The sequence below is a fragment of the Taurulus bubalis genome (assembly GCF_910589615.1).
Source record: "Taurulus bubalis genome assembly, chromosome: 17".
Taxonomy (NCBI): domain Eukaryota; kingdom Metazoa; phylum Chordata; class Actinopteri; order Perciformes; family Cottidae; genus Taurulus; species Taurulus bubalis.
In genome coordinates this window covers 510,539-526,959 of record NC_136605.1, presented here as the reverse complement: position 1 = coordinate 526,959, position 16,421 = coordinate 510,539, and the positions used below count along the sequence as shown (strand labels likewise).

At 44.9% G+C, this 16,421-nt stretch overlaps 1 protein-coding gene across 1 annotated transcript; it reads left to right on the top strand.

Annotated features, from left to right (window-relative positions):
• Positions 1 to 234: 234 nt before the first annotated feature.
• Positions 235 to 14,212, top strand: LOC306750080 (mitochondrial adenyl nucleotide antiporter SLC25A23-like; the record flags this gene model as incomplete). The annotated part of the gene is made up of 10 exons (XM_079233471.1): positions 235 to 447; positions 6,147 to 6,270; positions 6,497 to 6,584; positions 7,354 to 7,465; positions 7,589 to 7,747; positions 9,075 to 9,227; positions 9,549 to 9,662; positions 10,529 to 10,696; positions 11,143 to 11,293; positions 14,028 to 14,212. 10 exons carry the CDS (start codon positions 235 to 237, stop codon positions 14,210 to 14,212), a joined length of 1,467 nt encoding a protein of 488 aa, XP_079089597.1.
• Between the last annotated feature and the right edge of the window lie 2,209 nt (positions 14,213 to 16,421).

Below are 16,421 nucleotides of genomic sequence, written 5' to 3'. Positions count from 1 at the left end.
GGATTTGCGCGAGCCGGTGTGACAGAGTGATCCGGTAACCGATACGCGGATTAATCTCACTAGAGCCGGTCTGAGCCACACATCCAGCCCGGCAGTCCGTCCGGGGGAAGGAGCCGCGCAGCCCCGTTCATGTGAGTCCGTCTCTGTGGAAACAGGGACAGCGCGCGCGCTCCTTATGCGCGGCTGGGACGCGACCAGCCCACCACTCGAGGAAGCCGGCTCTCTCTCTCTCTCATGGGCGAAGACGAGGACGGGTCCTGCGCCCATACCCGCCGCGGAGAAAGCGACGCCGGCGGAGACCCCGGAGCGGCTCTGGACCCGGACCGGGAGAGAAGGTACGCGGAGCTGTTCCAGCAGCTGGACCTGAACAGCGACGGCAGGGTGGACTTCACGGAGCTGAGCACCGGGCTGGCAGCGCGAGGACTACACCGGGGAGAGGCGGAGGAGGTGAGGCACACACACACACACACACACACACACACACACACACACACAGTCCCACTCACACACACACTCACACAGTCCCACTCACACACATACTCACACAGTCCCACTCACACACAGTCCCACACACACACACACACACACACACACACACACACACATATACACACACACACACACACACATACACACACACACACACACACACACACACACACACAGTCCCACTCTCACACACACTCACACGGTCCCAGTCCCACTCACACACACGCACACACACACACACACACACACACACACACACACACACACACACACACACACACACACACACACACACACACACACACACACACATACACACACTCACACACACACACACAGTCCCACTCTCACACACACACACACACACACACACACACACACACACACATACACACACACACACACACACACACAGTCCCACTCTCACACATACACACACTCACACACACACACACAGTCCCACTCTCACACACACACACACACACACACACACACACACACACACACATACACACAGAGTCCCACTCACACACCCCCACACACACAGTCCCACTCACACACACACACAGTCCCACTCACACACACACTCTTTGCTCATGATGAAGGTGATGAAGAGGGGGGCTTTTTCATGTGAACATTGCTGATAGGATCGATCTCTGCTATCGGCATTGCCGGTTGCCCAGAAAGTCCAACGACAACTCTGCATACAAATTAAAAATAAAGAGGAACGTATCAATCAAAAAGTCAACCAGTTCTTAAAAATAGAGCAATCCACTTTGTTGTCAGACGCCTAGCAACCGTGTTCTCACGGTTTACCCAGCTGAAGCCAGACGAGCTCACGGTGAAGTAAAGAGTCACCAGAGATCACCTCAGAGACAACCTGTGTGTCTTCATGCTCTCTGAGTGGAGCCATTATGTAAGAAGAACATCACGAGGTCATGTGGGTCCCACTGGGAATCTCACCCACAGCGTTGTAAACATCCCATAATGATAATGATGATGAGAAGTCGTTCTGCTCCTGCTTCAAACTTTAAAAACAAGTTTTCTTTTTTTAAACATGATCTCCTCGTGTCTTTCTGCAGTGGATGTTGTATGCACCTTTTAAAAAACATCCTACTTTTAGGCCTTTGCTCGAAAATGTCATACCTAAACTAAAAAGCGTGTATCTCTGCAACCACGAGGGCTACTTGAATAATGTTGGTGTTATAATAAAAGGTACACATGTGAGATGTTGTTCAGATGTGTAAATATCAGTCTATATGTTACTGGTTAAGAGTAAATGAAGATGACACACATAAACAAATGAAAAGGTTTCAGGTCTGCCTATAAAACAAATTCTTTTACGATGATTATTTCTTTGAAATGATGCAGCTGCAAGGTCCAACTCTAACCCACATCATAGCTCATTATGTGAACATTCTCTAACCCACATCATAGCTCAATATGTGAACATTCTCTAACCCAAATCATACACAATATGTGAACATTCTCTAACCCAAATCATACACAATATGTGAACATTCTCTAACCCAAATCATAGCTCAATATGTGAACATTCACTAACCCAAATCATAGCTCAATATGTGAACATTCTCTAATCCAAATCATAACACAATATGTGAACATTCTCTAACCCAAATCATAGCTCAATATGTGAACATTCTCTATTCCAAATCATAGCTCAGTATGTGAACATTCTCTAACCCAAATCATACACAATATGTGAACATTCTCTAACCCAAATCATAGCTCAATATGTGAACATTCTCTAACCCAAATCATAACTCAATATGTGAACATTCACTCTGCAAAGGTTGACTTTGATAAAGTGAACCAGAACAATGTTAGAGAGGGTTTAGAACAGAACATTCAGGCGAGGACTCACCTGACTGGGCTTTTTGAATTTTCTCATGTACCAAACCATATAGTTCACTTGTATATTACTTCAATTCATCCAAATACAACAGTTTTGGGCTTTTATTTATTTGTATTCATAAAACAACCTATGAGTTACAGTTTCATAAAACAATCGCTCAGTTTCCCCCTGGGGGATTGTTTTTTAAAAGGTTTTACGAAAGTAAGATAGAAAAGGATAGAAGGTTAGAGCGATCGAAAATGTGCTCGACAACTCAGATATATAACTCAGACAGTGCAATGTGAAAATTGCTACTTAGATCATAATATAGACTTCCTCTCTCATATTCCTTCACCTTGTAAAACTTTGACTAGAATCTTACACTTTACATTTCATTTAGCTGACGCTTTTATCCAAATCGACTTACAATAAGTACAATTCCATCATGAGTACAAACTACAAAGAGTTATTAGTAAGTACCATCTAAGGTGCTACTACGGCGCTACCTTCCTTATTCAAGGTGTAGTCGAAAAAGATGTGTTTTTAGTTTGCGACGGAAGATGTAGAGACTTCCTGCCGTCTTGATGTCAATGGGGAGCTCATTCCACCATTGAGGAGCAGGACACACACAGTCTGACTTTATTGAGTGTTTAGCTCGCAGTGACGGAGCTACGAGCCGATTGGCAGAAGCCAATCGGAGTGAACGAGCTGGGGTGTACGGTGTTACCATGTCCTGGATGTAGATAGGACCCGATCTGTTCGTAGCACGATACTCTAGTACCAATGTTTTTGAAGCGGATGCGGGCGACCACCGGTAACCAGTGAAGGTCGCGGAGCAGTGGAGTCGTATGGGTGAATTTCGGGAGGTTAAAGACCAGTGGAGCTGCTGCATTCTGGATGAGCTGCAGAGGTCGGATACCACTAGCAGGTAGACCTGCAGGAGGGAGTTACAGTAGTCAAGGCGCGAGATGATCAGAGCCTGGATGAACCTGTGCTGCCTTCTGGGTGAGAAGGGGACGTATTTACACCTAAAGAACTATTTCTTTTTAAGTGTTACTGTCATAGACAAAAGTTCAACCTCGTCATTTGGACTTATCGTATTTCATATTATCAGTAAGTAGTATGACAATATATATACAGGGATCCCTGTGGAATCTCACCTTCTGTGGATGAATAGCTTAACAGTGTCTCTGCTCGACTTGTTTCTGGACAGAAAAACTGAAAACAACTCTACTCAAGCAGTAATAAAACAGAAAGGCTCAGATTGAAATTCATAATCAATTGGGTAATGACTATCATGGACCTGTGAATGATTTGTGCAACCTTCACAGCACTGAGTTGAAACTATCACTATAGTGACTGCTGTTCTCACACAGGAGAGTAGAAGGTCGGAGTAGAGAGTCTAGGTGACCATATTTGTTATAAGCCCCAAACCGGGACTTGTAAGTGTACTGCAGGTGCCAGCAGGTGCACATGTATGTGCTTATTCACATACCATAGGCGTGCTATTGTATTTTGCTCTCCACTGTGAGTGACTGGAAACGTGCTCTTGCAGTGTGAGTAGAGGCAGCATTTATTGTCGGTACTTTACAAAGGAAGAATTAAGCCTCAGGGGTTTTGAGGAAAGACTCTCTCTTCCATTGCCCTGGTTTGCATGTTCCCCCGTGTCAGCGTGGGTTCTCTCCAGGTTCTACGGCTTCCTCCCACAGACATAGACATGCAGCCGAGGTTAACTGATGACTCTTAATTGAGTGTGATTGGTTGTCTCTACAGCCCTGCGATAGTCTGGTGAACCCTGCCTTCACCCGGTGTCAGCTGGGATCGGCTCCAGCCTCCCACGACCCTGAACAGGATAAGCAGTTAAAGATAATGGATGGCTTCCAAAATATGAGCATTTTCTGGTCAACCACAATGCAAGTGGGTTTTCTTTGCTTCTCTTCACAGATAGCATGCCAGTCCTCAGAGAAATACTAGCAGGGCGTGCCAAACCAAACTGTGTTGATGAATGTGAGGGAGTTACTAGACATGAAACAATGAGGGATAGCCAAACTTAAACCACTTTATAGAAGGGTCCTCATTCAAGGTCTGACAATCCAACTGGTTCCCACTGATTTAGAAGGACACGGTGGTGTAAAGGGTCATTAGCTGGGAGAAGTCCTTGACTGTTGAAGGCTCTTGTGTTCAGCTCAGTGTCATCAAGGGTTCAGCCACCGAGACAAAGCACCTGCAGGCAAACTGAGCTCCAACTGCAGGACCTTTTAAACATCTGTGCCAAAGCCATGTCCATCATTTCTGGGTCTGCGGCCCATCCTTCCACCAGACTCCCCGTGGCCTCGAAGAGTAACAATTCAGTTCAGTTTCATGTGGCTGATTGTCATGAAAGTTCAAAATGTTTTGCAGAGGCCTAAAAATATAAAAAGACACAATTGTTATATCATAATATAAATACAGTGTTGCAATTATAGCACAACAGAAGTGCTCCTCTCTCCGCGTGTGTGTGTGTGTGTGTGTGTGTGTGTGTGTGTGTGTGTGTGTGTGTGTGTGTGTGTGTGTGTGTGTGTGTGTGTGTGTGTGTGTGTGTGTGTGTGTGTGTGTGTGTGTGTGTACATCACACTGAAGAACGCTTGAGGTGCGAAACCATAAGAATAGTCATTTGTTTCTGGATCTGGGCACAGAAAGGTGGAGCACAGGTATCGGTGGACTGGAGACTTGGTATGTGTGATTCTGCTGGATACCTTAAAGGCATTGAGTACTGATACCAGCGCTACGCTCCAGTGCTATGACATGGACCAACAGACTCCAGTAAGTGTGATGTCAGCTGTGGAAAACATTTTTCTAAGCTGATGATGACAGTTGCAAAGCATGACACGTTGCTTGCCTCTCCTCTGGCACAGACCTCTCCAATAAGTCTCCAGAATCCAACACATCTTGCTTGTTTGTTGAGTGTTTGAGCTTCCACGTGGTCTCTCCTACAATTGATACGTCCATCAAACAATAACATTTGATATGATTGACGCAGAGCCTGTTTTCGGCTCGATGAGTGAGTCTCAGTCCTGTGGTCCACAGGTGGATCCCTGAAAGGTTCCTCTGGGCCTGGACTTTGGTTTGGAGCTCCTGTTAACATTCAGAGAGCATCACTGTTTCTGCTCCTCAGTCAAATCAAACCCAGTTCTGGTTTGGTAAAGCTTTAATTATGGCTCCATCATTTCTACAAAAAATCCTGATGATCCAAGACATTTTACATTTAGTCAGAAGAACTGTGTACGTTTGCTGTAATTAGTTCATCATTATTTAGTTAATTACTTGAAATGATGTGCGAGTGTAACAAGAGAACATGGAGCAACATGACATTTAGAAAACTAAAAACATGTATTTACTGATGTCATGTTAAATGTTCTGTGAGGGATGAAGACCGTTAGTGAGTTAAATAGTAATGTAGTTTGGTTAAAGCATAGAAGAGTAAACTGTATGCGAGTGTTTTTTTCCGACCTTCTGTGCACACAAACTAGTCTCGTATTTTCTCTCCCTCTCTCTCTCCCTCCCTCCCTCTCTCTCTCTCAAGAGAGGAGGAGTTTGCAGGTAAGAAGTGCTTTACTTCTTGACTTTCACGGGGAGCACCGCTACGTTCTTCTGCTCACCTGTGTTTCTGTTGCACTCGATGCACTTCCTGACCCCTGTCACCTGTTCTGTCTACATTACCCCCACATCCCTACCTCCACCTCCACCTGCTCCATCCTCTCTGATCCTCTCTGTTCCACCTGTGCTCCCTGCTAGTTGACCGGTTCTCCCTCTGCCCCCACAGATAGTCCTGGAGAGCGACACCAACCACGATGGTTTGCTGGACTTCCAGGAGTTCTCCCAGTACCTGTGGGCTCACGAGAAGAGGCTGTGGCTCATGTTCCACAGCCTCGACCACAACAATGATGGTGTGACACACACACACACACTCACACACACACACACACACACACACACACACACACACACACACACACACACACACACACACTTAAGATCACTATCTTCTACCTGTTCTCCGGTGATGCACACACAATAATTTTATTTATCTCATCTATTTATTCATCTTTTTATTTATTATCAACCGACGGAACAAACAGAGAAAGGAGTTAACTCTTTCTGTGCTGTTTTTAGGTCGCATTGATGTGGGGGAGATCCAGCACTCGCTGCACCAGCTTGGTGTGGAGGTCACCACGGAGCAGGCCTCCAGGATACTGCAGAGGTACAGAGTGAGAGAGAGAAGAGCAAAGGACAGGGAAAGGTTTCAAAATGCAGTCATCTCATCATCTCAGAGACCACCGCTGTGAAACCTGGTTCAACACATCTGCTGTAGATCTGATGGGTGTCAGCACCACCTCTTACCTCCTAGATCCCACATGACTGACTTCAGAAGACATCTGAGTTATCCATATCACAAATATAAAAAAAAAGGTTTTACTTTAGAACTATTACTATTATTTGTACACAGAGTAGTGGGATCTGTGGCATCTAAAACTACGAGGAAGTAAAGTTAATGCCAACTAAACACAAAGAGAAGTACGATGTGACCACATATGTGTGTTGTTCTGGGCCACAAACTCAGTGTTACTCAGGTGCTGTCATACATTAGCCTGATTAGCTTGATTGACATCCGTCTGACCCTGGTGGTTGTGTTGCACCCTTTGGGGCGGGAGAGGTTAGACCTTTATCTCCCCACTGGTTCATGGGGTCTGGTGACCTCACAGGATCAACCTAAGCCAGAATAAGAAAACACGTACATATGTAAGCCTACTCCATTATCATGGTGTTGAACACTCAATGGAAGATGGGCAAATAGATGAGCAGGAGCACATCTTAGGTTTGCATTGCAGGTTGAGTACGCTGATTTAAACTGATCAGCTGTTTTCAATGAAGCCTGAGAGAGAAGCTGCTCTCTGGTCCACTCTTAAGCTATCAGAGAAACACTGTACTGTAGAATATCTAATTTTCTACTGGCACTCTCTCTCTCTCAGTATGGACAGGGACGGCACTATGACAATTAACTGGAATGAATGGCGTGATCACTTCCTGTTCAACCCTTTCCACAACATGGAGGAGATCGTCCACCACTGGAAACACTCCCATGTGAGTCACCAGTTTCCAGTTGATAATAACAACAGTATGTGAGGTCTTTAGTGAGGTGGTGTGTATGTTAGGAGAAGAAAACACAAATACAGATTGTCTCTTTCGTTTCTAATGTGGTTGTAGGTGTTTGACATTGGGGAACATCTGACGGTACCAGATGAGTTCTCAGAACGGGAGCGGAGGTCGGGTCTGGTGTGGAGGCAGCTGGTTGCTGGAGCGATGGCAGGAGCCGTGTCCCGGACAGGAACTGCGCCTCTGGACCGCATCAAAGTCTTCCTGCAGGTGGGTCAGTACACGTCCACTCCGACTGAGACACAACGTTCCGTGATGGAGGAACCTTTTAAGCATTGCAATGTAAACTATATATTATACATGGTGGATAATAGTGCAGAAAACAGAAACAGAAATTAACAGATGCATTATGGTTTTTAATTCCTGGGGAAAACTGAGAAACAGCTAACAAGATATCAACTGTTGGTGAATACAATGAATGCTATGGCTTTCTTTCAGGGACTGCAGCTCACTCTATCCCGCAAATGCTGCTCTGACATTCACTTTAACTCACTTACAGAAACCAAACAAAGCACATGGTGGGTAGTTCAGGTGGGTGGTTGGAGCATTACCAGTAAAACATAGCAAAGTCAGCGGTGCCTGTGTTGACGGCTTGAAATGTCAGCGTCCATTTATAAAAGAGGAATGACGGGCAGCACTGAAACCTCCTACTGATTTATTATGGTCATTCTCTACAAAGGGCCAATAAACTACTACTGATTAATGATGAAGAGGGTTGAACTGTAAGGACCCAGAGGCAGGAAGCAGTACGACGACATCGCTGAGCAAAGCTTTATTCCAGGAAGAAGACCCAACAGAACGTCAAGCTGTCAGGGGAAAGAGCAGCTAGAGAGAGTTATTTATAAAAACAGAAAAGCTAAAAAATAATGAGCTGGACACAAACCCTACTCTAAACGTGTAAATAAGGAACTGCTCGCAAACATGTTAGCATGCTGCTTAACCAACATGTTAGCATGCTCCTTAACCAACATGTTAGCATGCTCCTTAACCAACATGTTAGCATGCTGCTTCACCAACATGTTAGCATGTTCCTTAACCAACATGTTAGCATGCTGCTTAACCAACATGTTCGCATGTTCCTTAACCAACATGTTAGCATGCTGCTTAACCAACATGTTAGCATGCTCCTTAACCAACATGTTAGCATGCTCCTTAACCAACATGTTAGCATGCTCCTTAACCAACATGTTAGCATGCTGCTTAACCAACATGTTAGCATGCTGCTTAACCAACATGTTAGCATGCTCCTTAACCAACATGTTAGCATGCTGCTTAACCAACATGTTAGCATGCTCCTTAACCAACATGTTAGCATGCTCCTTAACCAACATGTTAGCATGCTCCTTAACCAACATGTTAGCATGCTGCTTAACCAACATGTTAGCCAACATGTTACCCTACTACCTACACAGTCTTCATCAGTCAAACCTGACCAACACCACCAGTGGTTGGATGTACACACTAGCCGACAATAACATTTCAAACTTAGCGCAGATTGTAATAGAAAATACAAAATCTGTTGTGTTTGTGTGTCCAGGTACACGGCTCTAAATCTGGGGCCATTAATCTGTGGTCCGGACTCAGGGGGATGGTCCAGGAGGGAGGCATCGCCTCACTCTGGAGAGGAAATGGCATCAATGTCCTCAAGATTGCCCCTGAATCTGCCATTAAGTTTATGGCCTATGAACAGGTCAGTGCCCTCCAATTAATCCATAACAAAGTGGAACTCTATCTGCTTGCGTATAGATTGCAATCAGACAGATTTGCTGCTCTGAAGTGTCCTTGTAAATCAATGTCAAATATAAATAATTGTTATTATGGCCAATAGTTCCTGTCTCAGATAAAGTGCATGAATTCTATAAACATGATTTTCATATACTGTATGTCAGGGAAGTCTAATTTTCTGTATACTTTTACACTTCCTTTCTCTTATACTCATCGTATCGCTACCACTCATCTGCTCTCTCCAAACATCTCCTCCTCCTCCTCCTCCTCCTCCTTCTTAATTTAGATCAAGTGCCTGATCCGAGGAAGTAAAGAGGGCGGTGGTTTAAGGGTCCAAGAGAGGTTTGTTGCTGGCTCTCTGGCAGGAGCAACCGCCCAGACCATCATCTACCCCATGGAGGTTAGTTTGAAAATGGCCAATGACGTTTTTATTACAAAAAACTCATCAACTAGAGGCTCTAAAACCGTGGCAAAAGATGGAAGACCAGGTAATAATTTAACTAAACAAAGACTTTTATTTAACAACGGTGAGGTCAATTTACCAAATTAAACAAAAATTAGTATATTAATAATGAATGCTGCCAGTTCGTCTCAGGCAAATGCTGGAAGCCAACATCCAGCGCAGCACGAGGCGTGTCAGGGGAGAAGAAGTCCCCACTCCTTCAGGATGGGGCGGGGCTTATAGACCGAAGACAGTGGCCCGCCACCTCCAATTTGCTTGTTGGGCTCACGCTCCAACTAGGACACTGAAAAACAAGCACAGCACACAACACACACACAAGTCCCGGCACAGGCCCTGGGGCCGTCCCAGTGTGTGATTGGAGGGTTTATTTGGAGTATATGTCAGTAGTTCCTGTTTGGTCCTTGGCTATGGCACGAGCCAGGCTGGCTCTCAACCACAGACAGCTGCCTGTCAGGCTGGGCCAATCTAATGATATGGTACTATGGTGTGGTGATCAGACTACTTGAGCTATCGTTTTTTAAACCCATGGCGTTCTGGAACTTGTCAGGATTTCCCAGAAGAAAATGGAAGACATGGCTAAGTGGAAGAATGTTTTGCTCAGCCCGCTGGTACTGTTAATAATGACCAAGACCCAGATACGCGGCAGAAAGTCAATGGATGGAATATGGTTGCTTTGTAAATATAAGAAATCCAAAACTAGTTGTTCCTCCTTGTCCAATGTCCAATTCAAGAATAATCTGTTGTTCCTATCTGTGCTCAATCTTCTCCTGTCTTCGACCTGCCCCTGCTCCCTCTGCTGGTAGGTGCTGAAAACTCGTCTTACTTTAAGAAAGACGGGACAATACTCCGGTATGGCTGATTGTGCCAGACAGATCCTGAGGAAGGAGGGAGTCCGGGCGTTCTACAGGGGCTACCTCCCAAACACGCTGGGCATCATCCCCTATGCAGGCATTGACCTGGCTGTGTACGAGGTGTGTGTGCATTTGCCTATTTCTATTTTTTAGGTAATGTAGCCAAAATTCCACAACTATTGATGGGAACTACACAAAATAAGGGAAGGTCTAATTGTATTTAAAGAAGTAACAGAATGTCTTTGAATAATAGGTAATTAGATGGTTTGGTGAAAAATAGCAAGCTCCCAAGTAATAACTCTTTATTCTATATTTATTATTGTCAACAATCCCACGACAGACCAAAGCCAACCATCTATTAGTCCGTGTCTCAATACTTTTGGTTTCCTCAGCTAATGTCTGTGGCTCTCAGCCCCAAGTCAGTCAATTGGTTCCCACTGAAGACGTAAATCTTTAAAAATGGCTCATAATTATACAATTTAACTTTGAAAACAATTGCTAATAGCAAACATAATGTACTCTCTCTTCCTCTGTGCTTTCCTTCGTCTACCTGCTCATGCTTTAAGACTCTGAAGAACGCCTGGCTCCAGAGGTACTGTGTGGACTCACCAGACCCAGGAGTGTTGGTGCTGCTGGGCTGCGGTACCGTGTCCAGCACCTGCGGCCAGCTGGCCTCCTATCCCCTCGCTCTCATCCGCACACGGATGCAGGCACAAGGTGAGACATGCTGTCGACTCAGACATATTCTGAACACGCTGAGCATCAACAATTGTCACAGGGTGGTTCAAGGAGTGGACCCAAATGCCGATGCAACAGTTCAAAAAGTACATTTATTTTAACAAAAAATAAGAAAAGGCGTCAAAAACACTATATCTAAACAGAGAGGTTGACCGGCTTACTCACGGGGAACAGAGGAGCGAACAGAGGAACACACAGGTAGCACACAGGGAACACACAGGTTGCATGCAGGTAACACACAGGGAACACACAGGTAACATGCAGGGAACACACAGGGAACGCAGGGAACACACAGGTAACATGCAGGGAACACACAGGGAACACACAGGTAACATGCAGGGAACACACAGGGAACGCAGGGAACACACAGGGAACACAGGGAACACACAGGTAACACACAGAGAGCACACAGGTAACACACAGGTAACATGCAGGGGACACACAGGTAACATGCAGGTAACACACAGGGAACATGCAGGTAACACACAGGGAACACACAGGGAACATGCAGGGAACACACAGGTAACACAGAGGTAACACACAGGGAACACACAGGGAACATGCAGGAAACACACAGGTAACACACAGGTAACACACAGGGAACACACAGGGAACATGCAGGGAACACACAGGTAGCACACAAGTGACACACAGGGAACACAGAGGTAACACACAGGGAACACACAGGTAACACACAGGTAACACACAGGGAACACACAGGTAACATGCAGGTAACACACAGGTAACACACAGGGAATACACAGGGAACACACAAGTAACACACAGGGAACACACAGGTAACATGCAGGGAACACACAGGGAACACACAGGTAACACACAGGGAACATGCAGGGAACACACAGGGAACACAGGGAACACACAGGGAACACACAGGTAACATGCAGGGAACACACAGGGAACACACAGGGAACACACAGGCAACATGCAGGGAACACACAGGGAACACAGGGAACACACAGGGAACACATGGGTAACATGCAGGGAACACACAGGGAACACAGAGAACACACAGGTAACACACAGGGAACACACAGGGAACACGCAGGGAACATGCAGGGAACACACAGGGAACACACAGGGAACACACGGGTAACATGCAGGGAACACAGGGAACACACAGGTAACACACAAGGAACACAGGGAACACACAGGTAACACACAGGGAACACACAGGCAACATGCAGGGAACACACAGGGAACACAGGGAACACACAGGTAACATGCAGGGAACACACAGGGAACACAGGGAACACACAGGTAACATGCAGGGAACACACAGGGAACACAGGGAACACACAGGTAACATACAGGGAACACACAGGGAACACACAGGAAACACAAAGGTAACATGCAGGGAACACACAGGTAACACAGGGAACACGCAGGTAGCATGCAGGTAACACACAGGGAACACACAGGGAACACACAGGTAACATACAGGGAACACACAGGGAACACAGGGAACACACAGGGAACACACAGGTAACATGCAGGGAACACACAGGTAACACAGGGAACATGCAGGTAGCATGCAGGTAACACACAGGGAACACACAGGTAATATGCAGGGAACATACAGGTAACACACAGGGAATACAAATGTAACATGCAGGGAACACACAGGGAACACAGGGAACACGCAGGGAACACACAGGTAACACACAGGGAACACAGGTAACATGCAGGTTACATGCAGGTAACATGCAGGGAGCACACAGGTAAGACACAGTTAACACAGAGGGAACACACAGGTAACACACAGGGAACACACAGGTAACACAGGGAACACACAGGGAACACACAGGGAACATGCAGGGAACACACAGGTAGCACACAGGGAATACAAATGTAACATGCAGGGAACACACAGGGAACACAGGGAACACACAGGGAACACACAGGGAACACACAGGGAACACACAGGTAACACACAGGGAACACACAGGTAGCATACAGGGAACACACAGGGAACACAGGGAACACACAGGGAACACACAGGTAACATGCAGGGAACACACAGGTAACACGCAGGGAACACACAGGTAACATGCAGGTAACACAGGGAACACGCAGGTAGCATGCAGGTAACACACAGGGAACACACAGGGAACACACAGGGAACACACAGGTAACACAGGGAACACGCAGGTAGCATGCAGGTAACACACAGGGAACACACAGGGAACACACAGGTAACATACAGGGAACACACAAGGAACACAGGGAACACACAGGGAACACACAGGTAACATGCAGGTAACACAGGGAACACGCAGGTAGCATGCAGGTAACACACAGGGAACACACAGGGAACACACAGGTAACATACAGGGAACACACAGGGAACACAGGGAACACACAGGGAACACACAGGTGACATGCAGGGAACACACAGGTAACACACAGGGAACACGCAGGGAACACACAGGTAATATGCAGGGAACATACAGGTAACACAGTACAACCCGACCAGGGAACAGGAGACACACAGAGTTTAAGTACAAGAGGAAGATGTGGATAATTTGACACAGCAGGAACAATCAGGGACAAAGCAGACAATCACAGGGGCAGGACGTGCAGGGGAACAGAGGACACACGAGACAGGACTTCAAAATAAAACAGGAACCCAGAAAAAAAAAAAACCGTGACAACAACGATCCAGCAATGAGCTCCATCTTTCCTCTTCTTTCAGCCATCACTGAGGGCAAACCCAAGCTGACCATGGTGGGCCAGTTCAAACACATCATATCCAGTGAAGGGGTCCTGGGCCTGTATCGCGGCATCACCCCTAACTTCCTCAAAGTGATCCCAGCTGTCAGCATCTCCTACGTGGTGTACGAGCACATGAAGAAGGCTCTCGGCGTGAGTTACTACTGAGACGAAGAAGATGCATTCAGACATCAAGGACACAAAAGGAAAAGGCAGCGTTATGCTCGTGAGAAGAAGAGGAGAGGCCGTGATAACGCTCCTCAGTCCTCAGCGTAATAGAACAAGCTGGACGAGGAGAGCCATTGAGATGGTGTTACTGGATGCTGCACTTCCTGTTGACTTGGCTCATGTACAAGCTAGTAGTTTGCAGGAAGATCATATTCATTTGTGGACTTTAGAGAAGAGAGTGACACCTTCTGAGAGCTATGTGTTGAACAATCTTCAATCCAGCACAGAACATTTACATCAGGATTAAAGTACGTTAGTCTTTTCCTCGCTCAGATATGTGACTGGAGGTGAAACATCTAAAAGGTAAAGTCTGGCATGAATACCAGGACCTTCTAGCTGAATGATGAGTTCAACGCTCTAACACTAAACTATGTGAGCAAACCCATAAAAACTCACGACCTCCTGATTGAAATGTTGCTACATCCTGAATGGCGCTCAGACGTACACGACATATTTCCAAATGAGTGACCAGTGAGAAGTCAACAAAACAGTTTGAACTTTGGCACAAAATATTGTGTCAATGTAAGAATCCATCATTAGAAAAGGAAATGAGAAAATACCAATGTTTTTCCTTATTTTGTAGTTTTTGGTACGAAGGTCCTTTCAGACAGAGAGTGCTGCCTCTGTAGGATTGTTGTTACTTAGCAACAACAGAAACCAAACCAAGTAAAACAAGACAGCAGCTAATGTTACTGGTGTTCCCTGAAGTACACACCTCTACTTGGAGCAGCAGGGTCCATGTGTGATTCTCTGCTCTGGGCCAGTAAACAGTATTTATGATATTAGTAATATATAACTATATATATATATATATATATATATATATATATATATATGCATAACACGGTAATGTGTTATTTTTATATAAATATATATATATATATATATACGTATATATATATATATATACGTATATATATATATATATATATATATATATATATACGTATATATATATATATATATACGTATATATATATATATATATATATACGTATATATATATATATACGTATATATATATATACGTATATATATATATACGTATATATATATATATATATATATATATATATATATATATATACGTATATATATATATATATATATATATATACGTATATATGTATATACATATAAACACATTACCGTGTTGCTTACCCTTCTGCTCTGTTTGAAGCTACAACCCACAAAGTTTATTTTCATATGAAATAACCAACAGGTAAATTAAAATGTTTGAAAGAAGAACTTTACTTCTATGAGTTAGTGAAAGCTAGCGTAGCTGAATTTTATATTAAATTGTATGGCAGACAGTGAACTTCACACAGTCACTGCGCTTGGTCTCTGAACAACGAAACACACCAACAGCCCTCTGAGGTTCACTAGCAGTCTGGTTCATGCCAGAAGCCATCATTTAAAATACACAACACTGGCATTGACAGGACACAACGAGGACAACGTTGCACACTCCTTTCAAATAATTCTGAAAGTATTCTATCACTAAAAACAGTTCCTAAATCTGTAAGTTACTCCTGTGTAACCAAATCACAGACAGTAAGTCAAAGTTCCTCCCAGCAGCTTCAGAAATAGTCTGAAGCAGAAAGTCATAGCAAGTCCTGAATGTGGCCTCAGGTACATGCACAACCTCTTCTTCCTTTCTACTTGCATAGCAGGACAGGGTATTGTTCTGCTCCACAGGATGAAGCCCAGTTCACCTATACAGCGGTTTGGTCAACACGTCTCACCCTCAGCATCTTCACGCTAACTAAGCACCTTAGTCTGGAGCAGTTAGGTCTGAGCAGGAATGCATGGTGAGTTGTTTGTGCTCTCATGTGCATTTGAAATGATTAAGAGGTTTGAGGTGGAGGAGAGAATGTATGCATTGTTGCTCTAAAAGACTCGGGGTATCAGGGTGACTGTTACCTGTGCTCTGGGGTGTAAGTGAGACTAGTTTCATGGCGGTGTAGAACAGTGTATGTGCTAAGCCTAAGAGGCTGAAAACCTGGACATCATTCAGAATAATGATCTTTATTGGTTTTCCCGCTCCCGGCTATCTCTACTGATGTCATGAACCTCCTCATAGTTAAACTCACATTTACTCCAGCTGCTGACAGAAGGTTACTAACTGGACTGTCTTTATCCAACTGGA